Source organism: Cyprinodon tularosa, unplaced genomic scaffold (genome assembly GCF_016077235.1).
Source record: "Cyprinodon tularosa strain WSP-4 unplaced genomic scaffold, ASM1607723v1 ctg656, whole genome shotgun sequence".
NCBI lineage: Eukaryota > Metazoa > Chordata > Actinopteri > Cyprinodontiformes > Cyprinodontidae > Cyprinodon > Cyprinodon tularosa.
In genome coordinates, this window is record NW_024039403.1 from 669868 (window position 1) to 695324 (window position 25457).

At 43.4% G+C, this 25457-nt stretch overlaps 1 protein-coding gene across 1 annotated transcript in view; it reads left to right on the plus strand.

Moving 5' to 3' along the window:
- The first annotated feature begins 10252 nt into the window (after positions 1-10252).
- LOC119799255 (leucine-rich repeat-containing protein 52-like) overlaps positions 10253-25457 on the plus strand; it is a 50099-nt gene continuing 34894 nt past the window's right edge. The window contains exons 1-2 of the mRNA XM_038309065.1: positions 10253-10638; positions 10669-11420. Coding sequence (XP_038164993.1) covers positions 10772-11420 — 649 coding nt within the window. The 5' untranslated portion in view covers positions 10253-10638; positions 10669-10771. The remainder of the gene's footprint in view (positions 10639-10668; positions 11421-25457) is intronic.

Below are 25457 nucleotides of genomic sequence, written 5' to 3' on the forward strand. Positions count from 1 at the left end.
CCTTCCACCTCATGCATCTTTGCATGTGGGCTAACACACAAAGGCCGCTGGAACTGACGCCATTTGGAGGATTCAGAGAGGAAAGTTGTGTTAAATATGCTGATGGTTAAGCTTTACCAATCCAGTTGTCTGATAACATGAGCCAATGGGGTCCACATAACAACAGGAGGAACCGACTGGCCGAGAGAAACCGACACGGATCAAATGGGCTCATTTTTCTCCAGCTGGCTCTGCACTCATTGGGGCTTTACTTTAATAGTGACACATCAGACCCAGATAGATCTTCATGTCTGACCTAATCAGCTTTGAAATGAAGGGATGTGTGTGTCCGATCTACAGTATGTGAACCTGCATCATAAAACTACCTCTGATTTATTTTCCTCAGCCACAGGTTGCTTGGCAGGAAGTTTTAAATTCTGCTTTCACCAAATGTATTCAAGATACAGATAGATACCTAATCCTAACCTAATCCATTTCTCTATAACTGATCTGTTTTTGCCATACAGTGCCCACTTAAAGGTATTGTGGAGGAGTTTTTGAAAGACCCACCCTCTCCACCTCGTGCACGCCCTGTATTAAATGTGCTGTTCTCATAACTCATACAAGCTTATTGTGTCCACTTAAAGCGGGGATTATATAGACTTTATAGCGAACTCAGTTAACTGCCCGTTCGGACAGATGATCACTGCTTTTTGTTCCATTGGTCACGTAACTCCTCCACCGTGCGGTACCTGCGCCATCTTTGTTATTAGTCACTGCTGTCGGGTAGCGGCAGTCTATGGCGACAGCAGGCCGCTGTGACAGCAAATCCCAGAATGCTTTGCGCAGAGAGCTCCCCGCGCAAAGCATTCTGGGATATATCTGCCTCTTCTGAGGCCTTTCTTTTCTTACACTTACGACCCTCGTCCATTTTCAAAAAATTGCGGTGAAAAAGGTGAGCTTCAATGACTGTCTGGAACCGCAGCTCACCACAGATATACGCCTGAAAGTGCGCAGAATAAGATAGCTAACGGGACGAGCACGTATGACGGCCTTAAGTAAACAAAATCACCAGAATGATTGACAATTAGGAGGACCACTTATTTAGATGATCCACCCGGAAATAAAAGATCGTCCTTTATACCTTTATACCTCATGTTAGACCACCACTGGGTGGGTGGTAAGGAAAATCATCAGTGGCTTTCTGTTTTTACAAATAGAAATTAGCTAAATCGGACCTGCAATTGTATGAACAACTCTAAACCAATTCTATCTCTAGCTGGAGATCTTTAGTGTTGTGTTTGTTTAGAGTCTGAACCACAGACATTTTTCTGCATCTTAGCTAAATGAATGAAGCTGTCATGAACCTCAAGTTTCACGTCTTCCCGTAGATTTTTTTTTAAAGGTGTGCTTTAAATGTAGTTGTTTTCTTTTTCTGGTTTTCATTATAGTTTGATTTATGTATATACATGGCTTTGTTTTGTTTTTGTACTGCACCTTTAGCAGCCTCTTTCTTGGTTATAAATTACAATAGAAATAAATTGGTTCGGTTTGACCAATAGGATTTGGATCTGGACTTTGAAAAGAACATCCTAACAGATTAGGTTTTAATCTGACCCATTCCCTTTGTGATGTGTTCTTACAGGTTTTCTTCTATTATTGTTTTGCATGTAGTTCATTCCTCATACCATCAATCCTTTTCTGCTTCCTTGACCCTGATGAAGAGCCGCTACTAAATGTTCACTCTGCGGATGTTCCATTGTTTGTCACACTCGGCTATTTGCTTGCAGTAAAAGTTCAATTTTTCCATCTTTGCTGTGAGCCCAGCATGGCTTGTGGAAAACTTTAAATGAAAAAGCTCATGACTTTCTTTTAATATTGGCTCTCTTATTGCAAATATCCCATAAGGGTCAGATTTGCGGAGTCCATAGCTGACCTGTCAGCAGATTCTTGCACCTCAGCTGTGGAGCTGCCTCTCTGATTAATGATCTCCCTGCCCAATCAGTCAGTGTTGTTGACCCTGCAATTGGTTCATACTTTGATCATTTTCAGTTTTTTGATTGAACAGTTCACAGCGGGATGATTTATCTATCTAAATTAGTTCTTAACATGATTGTTTTGGCTACATTTCTGCAAAAAGGAAGCTTAATGAATAAATATCACTTTCCATATTTGTATTAGTAAAAAAGAATAAGTTATTCAGGCATTCTGTTGGTGAATTATACGAAATCCCCTCAAAATGATCTGTAACAAGACAAAATAGGAAAAGGTTCAGAAGCTGTAATAATAAAAAATGTATCTATTCATCTAATTGAATCGACTCCACCTTTTAAAAAAAATCTGTTAAAGTGATCTTTCCGCAGTGCTAACTTACTAATTTACTGTCAATATGTAGGTGACATCTCATCTTATAAGATTTAATAAACTATATTCACATTCAATTTAAGACAGAGCAGTTAATCATAGAGTTATTTTTCTTTACTTAGACTCCAGTGGAGTAAAAGTGTTTTCAGGCTACATTCCCAGAGGTTTGGTAACTCGCATGGGGCTTCACATAAAGTGATTTTTCTTCATTAAAATCCTCTGCCTTTCCCTTTAATAGTTTTTGACCCCTTGTTAGTGAGCCTCCCAACCTCCCTTGATGGGAACGAGTGGCCTCAATGTTAATGTTTCTGCAAAAGCTCAGCAGGCCTCTTTGATCCAACTCATCATTGCTTTCGAGTCACAATCACTGCAGTCTCTGCAGACATTCTCTAAGGTTTTGCACTCTTCTGCAGCAGCACGCCCATGGCGCTGCAAGCTAAGTGATTCAAACACCATGGAAAGAGTTAAGTCTGTTAAGTCTGGGAGTTTGCAACTTTATCTTTGTCGTAAAAAGAATTTCTTCAGCCCATCTGCAGTGGATGTTTTACATTGGTTCTCATAATGTGCAAACCCCTGGTTAAAATGTCAGGTTTATGTCATGTAAATAAAAATTTGATTAATCGTGTTTTTTCCTATATGTAATATGAACATATTTTGTATAATTCAACCGAAAAAGTTCCAATTTAGGTCTCATTTGGCCAGAATACTTTCTTCCACATTTGCTGTTTCCCCAACATGACTTGTTGAAAACTATAAAAGAGAAAACTGAAGACTTTTCTTTTAATATTGACACTTTTAAAGAATATTTACTCGCTGTAAAAAGCAAGGATTTAGAACAAAAATGTGACAAAATATGAAAAATGTAAATACTTTAGCAGTATATTTTGTTTCCTGTTTTTATTTTGGATGTTGCTGACCTGCCAAAGCCCTGGTGCACTGCAGCAGCACAGTGTAGCTCCTGATTGATTATTCTAGCATGGCCGCTTTGTGTATGGTTGGAGTCTGAGCCCAACAAAGCATGTTTCAGTATGAGCAACTCATCGGAAAAAGAACCATAAAATGCAATCCCTGCTCTATTGGTCAATCAATCATTTCTATTTTCTTTTTATAAAATGCTGTTAAGCTTGCTTCCATTGAGGAATCGGGTGCAGAGACTGAACTGGAAAACACACTAGCAGAACAGATCATGGGGCATTACCAGAGTAACAGATACAATAAAGAAGTGTCGGCATACCAGAGTCACAAAAGGATCCAATATGCAATCGAATCCAGAGACACAGTAGAAAAAGTGGTAAGGAAACCAGACGGGCATCAGAAAAGATTTGGAACAGCTGTGGCAGAGAGAAAGCATGTCATGACCTTGGTGCTGATGACTGATTTCTCATTTCTTTCACCCGCCTAGCTCCGCACAGTTCCACCTGCTTCAGCCTCTGTTTAACCAGCATTTGAACCAATCATCACTGCCAGATTATTCAAGCCTCTGGTGAGAGTTATTGAGCGTTCCTGTGTTTCCTGATTGACTGAATGTTTCAATCTGATCTGTTTGCCTGACCTGTCTTTGGACTCCTGCTGGATATCTGCCTGTCTGTTTACAGAACCTGAAACTGTTCCCCGACTCCATTCTGTATTTCCCTTCGATACCTCTTCGTACCTCTGATCTCCTGGCTCTGACAACCGAGCACATCTTCAACACCAGCTTTGGCTTCACCCACTGGATTGTCCTGCCTTCCGTCATCTGCTCAGTTTTGATCTCCTGCCCGCCCCGACCTCCAGGCGACCAGTGCCTGGGACTCTCTGGGCAGCACCTGCCCTGTGTCGTTACCAGCCCAGTGGCTGCAAATTACCTCACCCTCTGGGCATGGGCTAAACTTTAAGACGAAGTAAGTGACTCACATGTTTATCCTCCACCAGATAGACGTGGTCACTAACCTGTGTTTCTCTCCTCCAGAGGTTCCTACCTTATACGCTGATGTTGTTCTTTGCAGTTCAGTCTTAAATAAACTTTTTGTTAAATCTAAATGTCTTTCCACTTCTAAAACTGGGTCATTTTGTTCTGAGCCTGACAAAGCAGAAGAGGAACAAAGTAATCCAGATGAAGCTGAACTCACACTGTTAATCTCAGCAGAGACTTCCTGACCTCCCTCTCCCCAGCTGGTCCAGTGATCGAAGGCCAAGCAGAAAACATTGTTCCACCTGAAAAGTAGCTGAACTCTCTTCCCCAGAACTGTGGGGTAAGCCCTCCTAGGGGGAGTGAAGTGGGATAACCCTGTAGCTTGAACACACCCTCTGGTCCCCTTTTTATGCCTAGGAAACACCACTCCAGTATGCTAGTCCAGATGCGCTAGTCGCATTTCCATTAATCATCAAAACAGCACAAATATTAATTAGGAAAATTCATTTGTCATGATTTTATCAAGAGCTCGGACCCACATGCAGAGAAACCAATACAGAGAGACCAGGAAAAAGTTTAACAGGTTTATTGAGAAGCTTGTGGAGGTTCCAGTGTTGCTCTGAACACTGCTCAACCGGAACTGAAAGGTGAGGGGAAGACACTGCGGTTAGTTCAGGTTCAGTGGGAAAATTGATTCTCGAACTTGAAGAGGAGAAAAGGTTTGCAGACTCACGTTTCCAGAAAAGTGGTTGACTCTGACTCCAGTCCGTGTGGGGTGTTCCAGTGTTTGTCTCATACGGTGGAGGGCGGACAGGGCTTACCCAGAATGCGGTTGTTTGTAGGAGAACGGAGAAACTGAGTGCCACTCAGATTTCCTGCGGTACTTGAACGGACTGTGGTGCCGATGAATCCCTTGCTCAATGTGAAACTCAAACGGTCCCTGGAGGAAAGTGGATCCAAAACTCCTATTTGAATCCCCAGCTCAGTTTGAGGCTCAGTTGATCCTTTCAGGGAGAGATGGTCCGAAACGTCCAGTTTGCAGGATGACTTCCTGCCAAGAGGCAAAGACAAAAATAGCAAGATTTAAACTCAGGTCGACAAAAACTCAGTTTGACTCAGCAAAACTCAGCTTGGCTAGAGTACCCAAAACTGGCAAACACTCTGGCATCGCGGTAGTGGCAGTTAGCAGCTTAAGAGCACTCTGTTAATGAGATAACCCTTTGCAGGTGTGTGAGGAGGTGAATCAGGACCAGGCGCCGCCTGGTGGAGGAAGGAAGACAAACACACAAAACACAAACCACACAGACAGGTGTCTAACATAATTAGCTAAATGGAAAGACTGCAATTGAAAAAAAATCTAATTTTCTGATAGGTAGTTACGCTTCTGTGAAGTGGTTTTCTGGTCGAAATGTTTGTATTTCACAAAACTGCAATGGAAACATTTTTCGTATCACAGGGGTCACGTGATCTGCAGCTGGACCCTACCAACTTGACAAAAGCAGAGGAAAAAGACCAGAAGTTGGAGGAGATGTATGGGTGATTGGCGGCCTGGTGGTTGGGGCAATGTGCTTGGAATCCAGGGGTTCTGAGTTTAAGCCCAACAGACTCCCACTCTGGGTCCCTGAGCAAAGACTCTTTAACCCCATACTGCTCCCCGGGCGCCGCACAATGGCAGCTTACTGCTCCCCAAGAGAATGGGTTAAAATGCTGAGAGTGAATTTCGTTGCTCTGTACTTGTGACAGTGTAGTGACAATAATAAAAAGGTCTTTGTGTTACATCTGTGTCTATCTCATTTGTTTACTTCCAAGTTATCGCATGAACATACGTATTCATAAGCAATTTGAATTCTGTTTGTTTTTTAATGGAAATACCACAATTGCAAAAGTTTGCCTTTTGGAACTTAGCTATATACACTCACCGGCCACTTTATTAGGTACTAGTAACGGGTTGGACCCCCTTTTGCCTTCAGAACTGCCTCAATTCTTGGTGGCATAGATTCAACAAGGTGCTGGAAGCATTCCTCAGGTAGTTTGGTCCATATTGACATGATGGCATCACACAGTTGCCGCAGATTTGTCGGCTGCGCATCCATGATGCGAATCTCCCGTTCCGCCAGATCCCAAAGATGCTTTATTGGATTGAGATCTGGTGACTGTGGAGGCCATTTGAGTACAGTGAACTCATTGTCATGTTCAAGAAACCAGTCTGAGAGGATTCCAGCTTTATGACATGGCACATTATCCTGCTGAAAGTAGCCATCAGAAGTTGGGTACATTGTGGTCATAAAGGGATGGACATGGTCAGCAACAATACTCAGGTAGGCTGTAGCGTTGCAACAATGCTCAATGGTACCAAGGGGCCCAAAGGGTGCCAAGAAAATATTCCCCACACCATGACACCACCACCACCAGCCTGAACCGTTGATACAAGACAGGATGGATCCATGCTTTCATGTTGTAGACGCCAAATTCTGACCCTACCATCCGAATGTCGCAGCAGAAATCGAGACTCATCAGACCAGGCAACGTTTTTCCAATCTTCTATTGTCCAATTTCGATGAGCTTGTGCAAATTGTAGCCTCAGTTTCCTGTTCTTAGCTGAAAGGAGTGGCAACCGGTGTGGTCTTCTGCTGCTGTAGCCCATCTGCCTCAAAGTTCCACGTACTGTGCGTTCAGAGATGCTCTTCTTCCCACCTTGGTTGTAACGGGTGGTTATTTGAGTCACTGTTGCCCTTCTATCAGCTCGAACCAGTCTGGCCATTCTCCTCTGACCTCTGGCATCAACAAGGCATTTCTGCCCACAGAACTGCCGCTCACTGGATGTTTTTTCTTTTTTGGACCATTCTCTGTAAACCCTAGAGATGGTTGTGCGTGAAAATCCCAGTAGATCAGCAGTTTCTGAAATACTCAGACCAGCCCTTCTGGCACCAACAATCATGCCACGTTCAAAGTCACTCAAATCACCTTTCTTCCCCATACTGATGCTTGCTTTGAACTGCAGGAGATTGTCTTGACCATGTCTACATGCCTAAATGCACTGAGTTGCCGCCATGTGATTGGCTGCTTAGAAATTAAGTGTTAACGAGCAGTTGGACAAGTGTACCTAATAAAGTGGCCGGTGAGTGTATTTACATTGTTTTGTGCACATTTGTGCACAGCTTCTTTCCCAACCATGAAATGTTGAAAAGACATTTCAGTCACAACAGCCCAAAAACATGCAGAGACCTGAGGTACTCAGGGCAGATCTCATCCACCCCCAAAGAGGTGGTCCAAAGCCACCTCTGTGACTCCAGTCTGGAAGATAAACACGTCCGTCTCTGAGCATCCAGTCTCTGCTTCTTCCAGGAAAGGTCTTCAAAGTATTCCTTCCACCATCCAACGAGGTAAGTCAAGGTAAGCAGATCCCTGTTCCCTCTAAAAACATTTTTAGCAAAGAAAGAACTATCAAAAACAAAACTAGAGTGAAAAAATAAAAAATAAATCTGCGAGAAATAAATCCAGGTACAGAAAAGAGAAAAACCCAAGAAAAAACATGATATCATGACGCAAATAACAAGAGTTGATTGTCAACAAAAATGGCAGAACAATATTGAACATAAATAAACAACAACAAAATGCTAAAACAACAACAAAAAAAGAGGTGGAGGTCTAAGTTGTAATCAACTGCAGCAATCCCTGTCTTATCTTTGTGGTTTACATTTTTCAGACCTTATTGTCATTCTTAGGTAATGTATTCAATGCTTTACTGCGACACCAGTTTTCACATTTATAAAGCATAGTTTTCTGATATTTGGGTAATCCAGCAGGATTAGAGGTTACATAAGCAAACAGATAAATGAATGCATTTCGACAGCCGAGCACATGACTTTACTTCCCTCCCTAATTAAAAATTCCACAATGCCAAACAATTAAAAGCCCAACATAGCAAATACAAACCAATCTAAATGCATTATACTGTCGAGATGCCTCTGGGGGACATGCATACGGAAGAAAAATGAACCAGTGGACCAGATGAGATAAGGCCTGTTAAGTCTAAGCGTGGTTAATATGGGCTGCTTTCGAGCAAGATTGCTCATATTATTTAATCTTTTGTTTTTCTAACATACACAGCTTTATTTGGGGACAGACCATTTAGCACCAGCTTAACTAATGATCTCTTTATCATCCATGTTTAAATGCTTAAGGCATTGGAGTAAAGTGGCATAGGTTCAAATGCTGACTGGTTATTTAGACTGGATATCTATCAACAGCCTGCAGCCAACATACCAACAATGACTATCTGTGTTTACCATTACCAGAAATGTTATATATTCAAACAGCCAACTTTTTCGTTCTTGCAAGAGATAGAAAGGTGTAAGAAGTGTCTTTTTTCAGCCAGCTGTATGGCAGTAAGCAGCAACAGATGCTGTACAGCATATATTATATTATCCCACCCAGGGGGCCAGGGCCAGCTGTGGCCTAGGCTGTATAGGCAAATGCTAATGCCGGGCATACATGGTGCGATATTTTCAATTGTTGCATGCAGCTGCAGCTCACACTGGACGACGCAACCGCAGAGTTTAAAAGTTCACAGCTCACAATGTTTGTTCACACACTGTGTGGCCCAATGCTCTGATGCGATCTATCTGCTCACACCGTACGTCTAAAAACATCGTCGGACTGAGATGGCACTACTCAGGCTCGTGTATCCGAAAGCCAAACGAGTAGAAGAGGAATATAAAGCTAACTAGAGCGAAACGCGCTGCTTTGGCAATTTGGGTATTTTTGTGCTGGAAGCCAAAAAAGAAAAGGTGCTGAAGTATTTGGACAAAGACATGGCTGAGCAGACGTAGATACTACGGTCTGTTCATTTTAGAGAAAGAACTCTATTTCCCTCATTGCACCCCCGCCATGCTTCTGGGTTTTCATCTGAGAGGAAGAAGAAGAAGAATCCTTGTTTGCGCACTGAGCGATTTGCCCACGACCACCTTATGAGGGCCGACTGAATTTCAAACATGCTTCATTTTCACCTGACCTCATGATTCCTGATGGGGCGGTAATGAAGAGGCTAATTGCCGCTCGTTACCCCCTGTACACCACACGATGCACAATCAGGATTTATTTATTCATTTGAATCTGTTTTTATTGTTTCTCAAAAAATAAAAGAAAAACTCCAGTCAAAGACTATTCAATTTTTTTATCTGAGCATGTAAACTAGCATTGCAATTTAGAGTGATGCATGTGGGGTCACTATGGAGTCAGAAAGGGGTCGAAAACTTCTTAATCTTAGTTCAAACTGAGAAAATAAAATTTTAAATTGAAAAAAGAATAGTATAATGATATTTAAAGTCAATTTCTTATGTTATAATGTTAGAAAAAACGAAAAAGCGTAATTAAAATACCAAACTGAATTATTAGTTTTTTCAAGCTGAGGGGAAGAATTAAGATTAAATTCTTATTTTTTTATGTTTGCTTTTGAGTTTCTCAGATTATAGGTAAAAAAAATTGACATTCAATAACAACTTATAGTTTTTCAGTTTCAACTTTTATTTTTTCAGTTTCAACTAAGATCTATAAGTTTACAAACATTTTGACCCCTTTTTGACTCCAAACCTCAAATCTTGCCTATTGGGCGCCAAATTGGTTAGGGCCGGCCCTGCTGGGGCCTTTCCTGGCCTCAATAAAAGAATCAGATTTTAAATCTGACTTGTGTGGCATAGTGGCTGTGCTTCTCTTTTTTAAGCATATTGAGGGCTTTTGGTTATCTGAAAAGGACATCACCTTGTGACGTTACCTGCGTAAATCCCCTTCATGGCTGACTCACACATGAGAAATAACACGCGCGCGCACATGCATAGTGAGCGTAGCTGCGTTGTGAGCGCGTGGAGGAGGAGGAGAAAGAGGAGGAGGAGGAGGAGGAGAAAGAAGAGGAGGAGGGAGCACAGCGGGGCGCGCTGAGCGGCAGACAGCATCAGTACAGCGCAGCAGAGCGCAGCGGAAGGACACACTGATCTCCAAGGAGAGAAGACATCAGCTCTACTTGCTGAACATTGGCAAAAACCGAAGAAAAGAAAAAAAGAGAGCGAGAAAGAAAAGGTTTTTCTGTCCCAGCTGAGAAGAAGTCTGCAAAATTGAGAATTTAGCAAATTTCCTGAAGTCGTTGCGTTTGTTTGGAAACTAGTCAAACAAAGCAGCCAGTTGGAGACGCTGATGCCCAAAGATGAGACCCGGAGGGAGTTTTTTCTGGTCCTCAGGTGGAGCAGAGTCCGGTAGGTTGCGCGTCTCTCGGTCACCTTCTGAAATAATGACTTATGAGAACGTGCGCGTCCCGCCGGCGCGCGTGTGACTGACTGACCGACAGTGTTTCCGAGAGAGAAAGAGGTTTGATCTAAGCAGCAGTCAGAATCAGCAGCAGACTCCTCTCCTCTCCTCTCATCTCCTCTCCTCTCCTCTCATCTCCTCTCCTCTCCTCAGACCCATGCAGGATGCCCGGGCAGCGCCGCCGGGGAGCGCTGGTCCAGCTCAGACCGAGTTCATGACGCTCCGGGCGGCCTCGTGATGCGTTTGTTGCCCGAGCCCAGCGCCCATTCCCTTTGGCTTCTCTTCCTTTTTATCTTCGTGATGGGGGTGGCCCCCTCTCCGGCACTCACCGCCGGCTGCCCAGACGGATGCGTGTGCGACGACCAGCTGGTGGTCCAGTGCGCGGGGCAGGATCTGACTCTGTTTCCCAGCGACCTGCCCCTGGCGACCCGGCAGCTCATTCTCTCCAACAACCGCATAGGGGACCTACCGGCCCTCCAGCTCAACTACCTGTCCGACCTGGTTTATCTAGATTGTAGCAACAACTCGCTGACAGAAATCTCCGAGTCCACTTTTGGGAACTTGCGGAAACTCGCGTACTTGGACTTGTCCTTTAACACCCTCCTGCAGATCGAAGACCGGACTTTCGGGCCTCTGGTGTCTCTGGTGATGCTCCGGATGACGGACAATCCGAGTCTGGGGGAGATCCACCCGGATGCTTTTTCGGAGAACTTTGCTCTGCAGGTCCTGGATGTGAGCAGGAACAACCTGACGGTGCTGAACATCAGCAACCTGATCGCCCTGCCTGCGCTGCGCTCCCTGGGCCTCAGTGGGAACCCGTGGAGGTGTGACTGTGACACGGAGGACCTCTGCCTCTGGGTGCAGATAGAGGGATTCAAGTTTCAAGGTGAGGCCGGTAGAAAAAAGCTGTCAGATCAGGTAGTTTGCAGTCATCATTTTAATTAACACCGCAGGATGAAAGATTTCCTGCACCTTTATTTGGTAAAAATTCTTCTTTTTTAAAAACCATGACATTTGTTATACTTGTAGGTTAAACGCAAATCTGAAAGACAAATGATCTCTGTGCTTTTCACACCTATTACTATCAGTTTCACTTAAATTATAAGTTAATTTAGTTCCTAATGCCGCCAGGAATCTGGGGCCCCATGAAAGACATTGATTTTGCTTTGTTATTTATTTAACTGCTGGATTTTCTTTTAATATTTTAAATATTGGGACATATCTTTTCTTCTTTTTTGGGCTCCACCTCCACCAGGGGCCCTTAGAATCTTCCTAACCTAGATTCTGCCATATGCCAGGGGGATACGGTGCCCGGCTTTACTCTCCAAGTGACCTCCAGTTGGTTTCTAAAGAGATTTACAGAAGAATTTAAGTCATTTTCTCTTTTTTTCAGATCTCAACCACAAACTTTAATGCATTTTACATTAGAAGCTTGTTAGAGACCTTTGTTATAAAAATGACACCATTAGTTTTCCAGGCCAAGGACCCCCAAACTGATGGCGAGATGGAGCAGGGAACCCCCTAATTATATATATTGTATGAAATAATGTTCTATCAAACTGGTCCTATAGTCACTATTACAGATGGAGTAATGCAAAGAAAGTAATCCCTCCCTGGGATTATTAAAGTATTTCTGATTCCTGGTTGATGGGACAGGTGTTGTGAATGAAACGGTGCCCAGCTTGAAAGAGCTCCTGTGTGTCTCTGAATGTGTGCATTGATGACTGAAAGACATCTGCCTCCATTTGTCTGTTTACTACAGTCTGTTGAATTAATGTTAATTTTATTAAAGACATTTCAATTAGTGGAAAAAATCTAATCAACCAAAATTTTGGTGACCCCATGGAGTATCTCCGTTGACCCCCTAGGTGTCGCGGACGCCCTGTTAAGGACCTCTGGTTTATGGAATGGAGCAGGGAGGTCAGAATGAAGGAAGTAGAGTTAGGTTCTTCTTCAATATGCATGTACATCCCATGAAAAAAGAAACACAAATTGGAGGGAAAAGCACAAACCCACCAAGAAGTGAGCATCCTCATAATCTGACAATCCAGTCAAGGATGCATGCCCTGTGTGAGCTGCAGCAAGCAGACCTTTATTGATCGGCTTCAGAAACAAAGAGCTATTGTTGAATTGCAGACATAAAAAACAGCTGAAAGTTATAGAGGCATATGTGGGACACAACAAGCGTGTGAAAAAGGCAGGCTGGGAAAAAATGTTTTTTACAGAATTTAAATAAATTTTACAATGAAACTGTAAACACTTATTTTATCACCACCTTAATAGATGATTATATCAGCAGCATAATGGAACAGTTTCTTTAACAGGAAAGGTGGTCAGAGTGGTTGGAGATATTTAATGTGGGGCATGGACGTAATTAAGAGGGGTGGACATGTCCCCTGCACTGTTTCAAACGAGAGTTTGAAACGTTTTATTGTCCAAAAACAGTGTTACGCTACACAGACATTCATCGAGCACTATGACCAAGTGGGAAACAGCTCAAGTTGAAGCCTGCTTCCCTGATTTTAGACCGCCCACAAGCTTTTCTTGTGTTATTGGCTGTTAAACACGCTGAAGTTCGTTGTATTAAAAAATACCTTTGTCCCCCCCCACTTCTGAAATCAAAATTTCATCCATGAATACAGGACATTTCTGGACCAGTGTGATTCCAGCAGAGCTACAATATGGTTAACATTAAAGCAGCTTCATTTCTCTGGAATTGTGTAGTCAAAGTAAATCCCTAACCTATACACTATGTAAAAGATTATGGTTGTTTATGGTTATGGTTAAGTGGCAACATACAGAACATTTTAAAGGAAAGGTGCGCTCATATTCAGAACTCAAACTTCTGAACTTTAGATATGAAATTATTCCATACTGTTCAATAATTAATGGCTTTTTAATTCAGAGTAATTTTCATGAATGTGCTTTACTGGAGGCATCCATGTTTGTCAAAGAACACTACTGCCACCTACTGGTTTGTGTCGTCACTAGGCTTGTCCCGATCCGATCCACGTATCGGATCGGGACGCCGATATTGGCAAAAAAATGCGTATCGGCAAAGCATGTAAAATGCCGATCCAGACTGCCGATCCAGTTTTAAAAAAAAAATCTGGTCCGTATTTTCCAGTTTCGCCGATTGAAACGATCCATTCCACTATTTTGCGCCAGTGTTCCCCTGTTTTGCATTTTTATTAAAACTTACAGTAATACTTGCACCTTTAACTGTTTACGGTTTTACTGTTCACTGTGCAATTTCAGATTGCTATTCATAATTTTGTCCAGTTTGTGTTTATCTCTTAATAAACAGGTAAGTTTGTTGTTACCAATCATTGTGTTTTATTCAATCTCACCTAATTTAGCTGGCTAGATGTTATCAAGAGTACTAAAACCCTTTTCAACATGAGTCTTACAACTAAGGCTAAATACTTTAACTTAAACTTAAACTCGGATAGGCTGGTATCGGCCAGTATCGGTATCGGATCGGAAGTCCAAAAACAATATCGGTATCGGATAGGAAGTGCAAAAACCTGGATCGGGACATCTCTAGGCGTCACGGTGCGGTATCGGCTGTTGATCAAGTCCCAGTGCTGTATCTGGTGTTTGTCACAACGCGCTATTATCCAAGTCATCTTGAAAACATTCTTCTTCCAAATGTTGGCTACATATTACGGGTTTTTTCTCTGGCCAGAAGTTCGATGGCAAATCCTCCCTCTTCAAGTTGGCGATCCAACGACCAACCCGTCCGTGAATCAGAAAGGTTGAGTAACTCATTAAAACATCCAGCTGCCATGCATGTGGGCATTGTCAGTTTCACTATAGCTCTGGTGAATTTCAATGGTGAAGTCCTCTGGAAATCTTCAATAATTGTTGTTGATTGCAGATGTGTCTAGTAGTTCCCATTGATTAAGCTTGTAAAGCGGGGAGAATGGCGCTAGGCTTACCGCACCGTGACGTCACTGCTGGAAGATGGCAGGAGGGAGGGGTTACTATATTTGGGCAAAAATGGCCGCTCCCACACTCCCAGTGATCACGACAAAAATTATTATTTTTAAATTTTTTTACTGATTAACACTACATTCCTTAAATCAGAGTGAACGTATTGGCTGTAGGTATAAATAATGATCCATTGATAATTCCTGCTGACCAGACTTTTCCTTTAATGAGCGCGGATGTTGTTTTTCTTTTTTTTAAAGTTCATTAGATGCAGTTTTTTTGGAAAACACCCCAAAAACTCATTGACCTCCGAATCGGATCAGTCCAAAGATTTTCTTAAAGCGAATCCTTCAACATGCACCCCTCAAACTGTCCTTGACTTCTCCATAAGGGTTTAGTGGCTTTTTGCCAACATGTCCTTAGACTTAGAGCATTAAAATATAAAGAGGGTCTTATCAGGGTAACACCCAGAAATCAGTTAAAACATGACGTTTCCGTCCCGGTGAGGACAAGAGCTATCTCTGTAAATGTTAATAGAGCTTACCTCTACAGCAGGTGAACTGAGGCCAGCGCTTCTACAATATGTGTGTTGCTTATTATAGTTGAAGCGTTCCTCCCATGAAAGCTACCTCCCCGTTTATAGAAAGCCTGAGGGCAGTGACAGCGTTTAAGGGATGACTGTGTACCTTTAGGACCAGTTTTTTTTTTTTTTTTACTGCTAGAATCACAAAGGTTCATCTGTGTCTGTTTGTGAAAACAGAAAATGACCCAGGGGATGATAATAATGATGCTCAGAAAAGCTGGACATGCGTGCACCTGTGTGTGCACGTATCAGTCTGTGGGCTGAGGGAACCTGGGCCGAGACGAGGAGCTGCAGAGGAATCCCTCCTCCGAGTCCCTAAAGTTGTTATCCGCCTCCAGCTGAGCTAGACTCAGAAAAGTGTTGCCCGTAAACACAGAGCACACACTGTCAGGTACTTACTGCTGCAGTCTGCTGTGTGATTTCCCAGACAATCACCTAAACAGATTACTGCAACAAAAAGAACTCAATAACTTAACTGAATTGGACTGAACGCAATGGAAAAAAGAAGAAAGAAAAGTACAATGTTGCTGATGTAGTTTTCTTTCAGAGTAAATAATTTCAATTCAATTCAGTTTATTTCTATAGCGCCAATTCACAACACATGTCATCTCAAGGCACTTTACAATTCAACCAGATCATACAGTCAGATTGATTTAAAGTTTTCTACCTAAGGAAAACCAGTTGATTGCATCGACTCTTTGACTCTTCAGCAATCCCTCACACTAAGCATGCAGTGGAGAGGAAAAACTCCCTTTTAACAGACAGAAACCTCCAGCAGCACAGCTGATATTTCTCTCCAGGATGGAGTCTCAGCCAAACAGGAACAGACCAGATGAAACTACTATGATGAGAAAAAGCAGAGAGAGCAGAACGTTAGAGATTGAACTAACAGATTCTGCAGAGTGGGAGAATAGATATAGAATGAAGCAGAATGAGAAAAAAGGGGTCCCTATGTCCTCCAGCAGTCTAAGCCTATAGCAGCATAACAATAGAGATAGCTCAGGATAACCTGAGAAACTCTTAAGTATAAGCTTTATCAAAGCGTATAGTTCGAGTGGCTCAGGTAAATATAGCATCAGGGGTTTACATACATGACCATGACTTAAAAATGAGGAAAAACTGTTTGACTTTATGCAATGGACGTCACTGTGGATATTTACCCACAATAATAGCTTCTAAATTACACACATATACTGTATATATATAGGCTCCAGGACATACAAAGACTACATGTCAGCTTCGATACTTTTTGGAGCCACCAATAAGCTCCTGGTACATTTCTGGCTGAAAATATGTTCACTCTTATCATATTGGCCAGGTACAATTAAACAGTTTTTTTATGATATTAGGTTTTAATACAATTAATTGGACACATTAACATGCTTTGTTTTACTAAGAACAGTTTTTTTTTTTTACGTTTAACAACACTTTTTTAACAAAATCAAACAATATAATCATTTATCTATGTAAAACAAGTGTCAGCTAAAAATTACTTAAATAAGGAGCTTGTTATATTGTATTACTTCATGATCGGAAACAATAAAAACATTTTTTTTTCTAAAACCCAACAAATGCATATAATCCCCTATGTTCTGTGTGGCTCGCTCGGTGGAAGTGAATCTGAAGCCTTATCTGGCTTTAACGTCGCACTTCCACAGAGCCACGGCATCGAGGAGAGGTCCTTTCTGCAGTTTGTCTCTGTGAGTTGATTTGAATCACTGATTTAAAAATGTAAAAGTCGGGCCTTTGGCTTATTTCTATTGTTTGGGCAACTCCTTCTATAAATAGATAATTTGTAAAAAAAAAAAAAAAAAAATGTCCCAGTGACTAAAAACAATTTTTAAAATGCTAAAAACAGTATTTAGTCTTGTGTGTTCCACAAAAACGTGGAATACATTTTCAGAAAGATGGCAGAAAGGACACTAATTTAAAAGTGTCATGACTCAGAACAAAGGACCCAGTATTCAAGGCAAGACACACAGTGAGATAATTCAAAAAGTGTTCATCAAAACGATGGCTCGGAGTAGCAGTGGCTAGGGCCTCTATCACAGGAATCTGTAAAAGGAAAGAAAGGTTAGTGACCACAATAATCTAGGATGATAATGAACACGTGAGTCACTAACCTGGTTTAACAGTTCGCCCTGTATCCTGAGAACGAGGTAGGATCCAGCTGGTGAGATGCCAACAATGTGGGGGTGTCCAGAATGAAGGCTCAGAGGTTCAGGAGTCCAAAGATAGTTCAGGCAAGTGGTTCAGACGCGATGAGGCAGGCGCAGTGGTACAGAGGCAGGATCAGGTAATCAGAAAGATAGATACGCTTAATACCCTCTCACCAGTGAGATCAGACGGGAACAGGCAGGACCAGTGGTTGAAATGCAGAACAGTTCAGGATCAGGAAATCAGAAAGACTAAGGTACGATAATAACCCTCTCACTACTGACACGCGAGAACTAGAATAACCTCGCTTTGATGACTAGATGTAAGCACCTTGAATAGAGGCAGGAACATGTGGATCAGATGAGCAATGATTGGAAACCAGGCAGATATGAACAGGTGAATGGAGTTAGTGGATAGAGGGAATGGAGTGATTATGTCAGCCATCAGTGCCAATATCATGACAAGAACACCTTGATTGATTCCAGATAAATTGCGTTTGTGGTGATGGCACCATGTGAAATTGATTGTCTGATTGTTAAGATTAGTAGAAAATATCCAAGAATAACCAAAACCCAAGCTGATCATAAATTGGCACGAACTGAAATACTAGTCTCTCTGTCCACAATGAAACCACTTTAACGTAACATTAACTAATGTCCAGGAGGAGAGAGTTTCCAAAAGGAGCATATTCAAGTTTCCTCTGGTGGACGCCCTAAATGCCTTTTAGATAAGATGTTTTATGTCTGATGGAAAATTGGTTTTACCACAATGATTAAAAAGTCAGACATAGGGAGTCCTGTATATACCAGCTGTTCAGCATGGTAGTGGCAGCAGCATGCAGTAGAGCTGTTTTTACTCCTGCGGCCCTGAACAAAGTAGAAATTAACGACTTAATCCAACTTTTTTTATTATGTACCCTTATGTCCACAGATTGACAGTTGAAATTTGGACAATGATTTGGGTCAATGATTTTAAAATCTGATCAGAATTAGTTCTGGAATGTGTGAAATTTGCTAAAAGACAAGTTGATGGCAGAAACTCAATCGATATCCAGCTTGCCTTATTTTCAATGTATAATGGTTTTAAAAAACAATGTGGTTTATAATACAAATTGCTGTAAAACATTTTTCTGAATATTAAAGTGGTTGTGTATCTGTTTTTTAGCCTATATTTCTAAAATTTTCTCATGGTAATTTAGAGACTATTCCCTGTAAATCTAAATTCCCATGTCCTCTTGTTTTTAAATTTAGTTAAAGATGTGTTTTTCAGTTCACCCTGAAAAAAAGCTCAAACGCAACAATTTAAACGGATCACTAATGGCTGAAATGAATGTTACATCCATGATCAGTATGCATATATAAATATAGTTTTATAAGGATGAAATCATGCATTGCATTGCACACATAAGGGGTTTAAAACAAAGTGTAATATAGTGAGAAGGGTCAAATGAGCAACTCGGTGTGCGTTAGACAAGTCAGTGTTTCCCTGACCGTAAAATCCTTGTGGTCTGACTGCAGGGCTGTGAGTCTAACCTACAAAGATTCCAGCTGTCGCTTCCTCTCAGTGGGAATATGAATCAGGTGCAGCTGCAGATGTTTGTAAGTTCAGAATTCAAGTAGAGTCTATTTTTCTCTATTATTAATGGAGCTTGTTTAGTCACTTTCTGTTTTCATTTTAAGGCAGTGGTGGGAATCAGGAGGAGGTCAATGTGTCACTCTGAACACCAGCAAACCAAATTAAGGGCAGTGAATTGTGCATTTGGAGCATTAAACAAAGAATTAGCTTTAGAAGCTTTAAGAAATGTTGCTGCACACTTCCCTAATTCTACAGCTGATGCAGTATTAGTGTCTTCTTTTTATAAAAATATATGTAATGTTTATTTACAGCTCTAAGAAGACAGAGTTTACCACTTTATCTGACTGAAATCAAATGAACAGTTATTATCCGAGTTATGCAAATGCTTCATTACTCTGTAGGAATTGGTTTTAAGTCACTTTTGTATTACGGAACAAAGACGCTTTACGCGACCAATCCCGGTACCTAAGTTGTTCCGAATGAGTCATTCTGAGGTCAGAGATCCGGTGAGGCGCCGAAGGAGAATCCAAGATGAAGTCAGGTCACAGTTCCAGGAACACTATATAGCGGGGCTGACAGAATTGGGCAGGAAGACTCAGTGGTCGGGAAACGGTTCTGGTTGGTACATAAGCAGGCAGAGATCTGGCAGGAGTCAGAAGACAGGTCAGGCAAACAGATCAGACGGGAACAGGCAGGCTCAGAGGTGGAGAGGCAGAACAGGTCAGGATCAGGTAATCTGAATACAAGTACGCTATAATAATTTTTACCCACAGCTCGAATTATTTGGCACTGATGACTGGTCTGAAGGCTGGTAAAACAGAGACTAATACAGGTGGATCATATGAGAGGTAATGACAACTAAACAGGTATGTGAAATTAGTAATCAGACCAGGCATCAGTGCTGAGATCATAACAAAAAGTGATTTTAAAATGTGATTTTCTTCCTTAGAAAACGGATTAATTGCGGTCTTGAAGAGCTTTCTGTTCTGTTGCTACATATGTTTGTTATACATTTACATCATTTAAATTATTAATCAAAATCAAAAGCTATGATGTTGTTCAGTTAGTGATTTTTAAGAAGCACCAAGTAAGTGGAATATCTTGCAGTTTGCCAAAAATGCAAAACGAAAGGAGAAACACTCTGATGATTTGTCACTAAGCAGGATGAGAAGAACAACCAGTGAGATGCAGACTCTTTTTGTCAGGAAATATTAACCCTGTTGCCTGACAAACTATAAGACTGCAGCCACTTTGCTCCACTGCATGTTCTCTTTGGGAGCTTTGAATGAAGGGAAAAGCTTCCATCTACTGGGAGAGACTGCTTAGATTTAGTGAGACTTCAAATGACAACATGATTGCAATGTTTAGGATAAAACGATTGATTCAATAATTTCCCCATCAAGACTCACACCCTGAACCTAAATTGAATTCAAAGTCTCTAATCCAGGTTTGGTCTGCTTCTGTGAGGGAAGGATTATTTTAGGACAAATATTGAAATGCTATGAATCAAACAGTTAAAAAAGTCATTTTTTATGTTTATCTGTGGGAAAAGAGGAAGAATGGCAGGAAGATGAAATGGATAGCTCTGCAGTGTCTAGTATTGTATTTTACTTTTGCCTTTTTTACAATAAAACCACAAACTTTGATGTGTTGAAGCAAAAGCTTAGGAGACATCCCATCATAAAGTAAGACCTTATTGTGAAGAGTGCAAGTGCTCATAAAATCCTCTATAAACAAAAATCTAAATGTTTAGTGTGCTTATATTCAAACATTGTGTAGACTATAGGGCCATCTATAGCTGCAGCTGCAACGGTGTTGGTTTATGCATGTGGAAGATTTAAAATGAAGAGATTAAATTATATTCTGCTTTTCCTTTTCCAAATAGCCTAGGCTCAGTCGAGTTGGATTGAGAGAACATTTGTTTGTTTTTTTGTTGTTGTTTTTTTATAAAATTTTCCAGATGGATATACAAAAATTAACATAAAAGATCAAATCCCCACCCTACCCTTACCCTCACGAAACAGCACATCACAGAACACTTGCACAGTCAAGACAACAGCAGTCAACACATGGACCTTATCTTCGTTATAGAGTCTCAGTCTTTCCAGATGCAGAGTATTTGCTAGTTTTCCCAACCACAAATCCAATGTGGGCACAGAGTGTCATACTCCCAGTCCTGGGTGCAGGCTGGGGTTTTGCTTTTCCTTTTTTCTCTCTCTGCAGGGCTGGATGGGCAGGTGCTCCTCATCAGCTGATTTCCACCCTTTTTAAGGAGCTGGAACCAGGAGGAGGGCGTCAGTTCGTTAATGCTTCAGCGTTGGTACAACTGATCCTGAACCAAGCCTAGAACCTAAGCCTTGCCTGAATCTAACCCTGTCCTCTCTGCTCCCTCCTCCTAGAACCCAGGATCCCAAGCCCTGAAACCACTCAGTCAGCCTCTAGGAACCTGTGAGGCTTCTGGTCGCAGAACCTTAAGACGCCCTCCTGCCTGAGCGCACCTGCATGTCCACCCTCAGACACCACCATCCGATCTCGCCAACCGGACCTGCACCAATAGGCTGGATCACTGGACACCATCCTCCCAAACAGACGCCAAGCCTTCCTCTCTGTGAGTCTCATACATCCCTCACTCTTCCACCAGCACCGACCGGTTGCTCACCTGTAACCTAACCTCTTCCAGCCGTATCCTGACAACCCTGCCTGCCGGACTCCTCTCTGTACTACCACAAACCTTCAATAAAACCTTTAACAGATCATTGCCTCCGTGATTGCTCCTATTCAGAGTCTGAAAACCTAAACATGACAGAACGAACTGACCAAGCTGACTCTGGAGAGCAATTACGCAGTGCTATTTCCCACCAGGGTTTACTGCTAGGCCAGCATGAAGCCCTGATTCAGACCATGATACAACAGCAGACACAGGTTATGCAGACTATGAGCTCCCTAACCCGGGAACTGCAGGATGTGAAGACCTTGCTGAATGTTAACCCACCTACCTCTGTTCCTCCGCCTGCAGCCAGTGCTCCCGTTGTCCCCGCAGCGTCATCTGCGCCCGACGTGGGGATTTCCACTCCGGCCCCCGAACCTTTCACAGGAGATCTGAGTAAGTCCAGGGGATTCCTTTTACAATGCTCTCTAGTTTTCAGTTGTTCTCCTCGGTCTTTTCCTGACGACTCCCACAAGATCTCCTATTTAATTGGTCTTTTCCGAGACAGAGCCTTAAGATGGGCTGAGTCTTTTATTGATGAGGAAACAATCTATGATTACAGCTATGCCGATTTTCTGGACCGCTTCAAAAGAACGTTCGCCTCCTCCATGGGGGAGGAGGAGGCGGCTAAGAAATTATGGTCGCTCAAACAGGGAAGTCGATCGGTCGCCGACTTTACAGTCGACTTCCGCACTTTGGCAGCTCAAGCTGGCTGGGACTACCGCGCTTTAAAAGCCGTGTTCCTCAATGCTCTGTCAGAAAAATTAAAGGACGAGCTAGCAAGCCGTGACAAACCCGACAGTCTTGAGGATTTAATCGACCTCGCTATTCGGGTAGACGAGCGACTCAGGGAGAGGGTTCGTGAGAGGCGGAGTCACGATCAGTCTCCGGCACAGCGTTCTTCCCCCTCAGCTCCTCCCGTGCCTTCCCAAGCCCGGCCCATCTTTAGCCAGCCCACCGAGGAGCCCATGCAGATAGGCAGAGCCCACCTGTCAGCTGAGGAGCGGGATAAGCGCATAAGGGGCCAACTTTGCCTTTACTGCGGCGGTACCGGTCATTTCCGTTTGTCTTGTCCCCTCCGCCCAAAAGACCAGGTCCGCCAGTAACTCTGGGGATACTGGCGGGTGCGTGAATTGAAGACCCCAGTCCTAGATTTCAGTTAAAGGCCGTTATTTACCTTAAGGACTCTCGCCACCATGTTTCAGCCTTAGTGGACTCGGGCTCTGAGCAGAATTTAATAGATCCCACTTTGGTTAATCGTTTTCAGATCCCGGTTCGCACGTTACCGTCTCCCATTTCTGTTGCAGCTTTAGATGGTAGTCCTTTAGCAACTATTACCCAACAGACACTTCCTTTTCAGTTTATAACTTCTGGTAATCACCATGAATCCATTTCCTTTTTTGTTTTTCCCACCAAACACTCACCTGTAGTCCTTGGCTACCCTTGGTTGTCAGCTCACAATCCCCATATTAATTGGAGAGAATCCAGAATAGAGACCTGGAGCTCCAGTTGTCTGGCTTCATGTCTTCAGTCAGCTCTTCCTCGTTCTTCGGCCGCCCCAGTCTGTCCTGAGGTCCCTCCTGATCTGTCCCTGGTACCCTCTGAGTACCACGACCTCAATCGGGTTTTTAGTAAAGATCTGGCTCTCTGTCTTCCACCCCACCGGCCTTACGACTGCTCCATAGATCTTCTACCAGGGGCTCCGCTGCCATCGGCCCGTCTTTACAAATTATCCCAGTCTGAACAGGGGGCCATGGAGAAATACATTAATGACTCTTTAAATGCAGGCATTATTCGCCCGTCATCCTCACCCCTCGGGGCAGGGTTTTTCTTTGTTGAGAAGAAGGATAAGACCTTACGCCCCTGCATCGATTACAGGGGGTTAAATCAGATTACTATTAAAAACAAGTACTCTCTTCCCCTCCTGGCATCAGCCTTCGATACGGTTCGGGGAGCCACGTTGTTCACTAAACTGGACCTCCGCAATGCTTATCACTTGGTCCGGATTCGAGAGGGATGAGTGGAAGACGGCGTTCAAGACCCCCATCGGCCACTTTGAATATTTGTTCATGCCATTTGGTCTGACCAACGCCCCTGCAGTTTTCCAGGCTCTCATAAACGACATTCTCAGAGACTTCATTAATCAATTTGTCTTTGTGTACATTGATGATATACTTATCTTTTCTAAGGATCCACTACAACACAAGCAGCATGTCCGTTTGGTCCTACAGCGCCTCCTGGAAAATCGACTCTTCGTAAAGGCAGAGAAATGTGAGTTCCACCAAGAATCCATCAGCTTCCTCGGTTTCATTTTTGAGGGTGGACAGGTGAAGACAGATCCCAGAAAGGTCAAGGCCGTTACTGATTGGCCCACTCCCACGTCCCGAAAGCAGCTTCAGCGCTTCCTCTGGTTTGCAAACTTCTATAGAGTGTTCATCAAGGACTACAGTGTCATTGTTTCCCCTCTTACAGCTCTCACTTCGACCAAAAGGACGTTCCTGTGGTCTTCAGAAGCAGATCAGGCCTTCAGACTCCTTAAGGAGAGATTCTCTCAGGCCCCCATCCTCACCTACCCTGATCCACTGGTCCAGTTCACTCTGGAGGTTGACGCCTCAGACACAGGAGTTGGAGCGGTTCTGTCCCAGATGTCAGCCTCCGACGGGAAACTCCATCCCTGCGCCTTCTTCTCTAGACGCTTCTCTTCTGCAGAACGAAACTATGATGTAGGAGATCGAGAGCTTCTGGCCGTCAAGCTGGCCTTGGAGGAATGGTGCCACTGGCTGGAGGGGACAGAGTTACCCATCATCATTTGGACCGACCACAAGAACCTCTCCTACATCCAGTCCGCCAAACGCCTGAACTCCCGCCAGAGTCGTTGGTCTCTGTCTTTCTCCCGTTTCAACTTCACCATCACTTATCGCCCTGGCTCTAAGAACACTAAGCCTGACGCCCTGTCCCGGCTATTCTCCTCCTCTGAAGACCCAGGAGATCCAGAAACCATTATCCCTGAGTCCTGCGTTGTTGGAGTTATCTCCTGGGAGCTAGAGAGACAGTTGCAGCAAGCACTGGTGGGCGAACCAGACCCCGGAGGCGGTCCCCCACGGAGACGCTATGTGCCCTCCACAGTCCGTTCCCAAGTTATCCGCTGGGGTCATTCTTCAAGGTTCTCTGGTCATCCTGGCTCTAGTCGCACAATCGCCCTTATCCGGCGGTATTACTGGTGGCCATCACTCAATAAAGATGTCTCTGAATTTGTTTCTGCCTGTCCTGTCTGTGCCAGAAATAAAGGCTCCAGCAAACCACCTACTGGTCTTCTCCAACCCTTACCCAGACCCAGCCGCCCCTGGTCTCACATTGCCTTAGATTTTATCACTGGTCTTCCTCCTTCCAACCACAAGACAGTTATCCTCTCCATCATTGACCGGTTCTCCAAGGCCTGCCACCTGGTGGCCCTGTCAGGACTCCCGTCTGCCCATCAGACAGCCCGGCTTCTAATCAGCCACGTCTTCAGGCTTCATGGACTCCCCACTGAGATTGTTTCTGACCGGGGTCCACAGTTCATCTCCAGAGTATGGCGTGACTTTTGTCAGAGTCTGGGAGCTGGGGTCTCGCTCTCATCAGGATTTCACCCACAGTCCAATGGGCAATGCGAGCAGCTCAACCAGGAAATCGAGAACACCCTCCGCTGTCTCTGTTCCCAGAACCCCAACACCTGGAGTCAGCATCTCGCTTGGGTTGAATACGCCCATAATACCTACGTATCCGCGGCCACTGGTTTTTCCCCATTCGAAGCTTCTGTGGGTTACCAGCCATCTCTCCTCCCCACATCCTTCCCTGACTCTGTCCTCCCTTCTGTCAGATCACACCTCTCCCGTTGCCGTAGAATCTGGGACCAGACCCGAGCAGCCCTGGAACGTGCCTCCATCCGTGACAAGGCGTTTGCAGATCGCAAACGCCTACCTGCACCC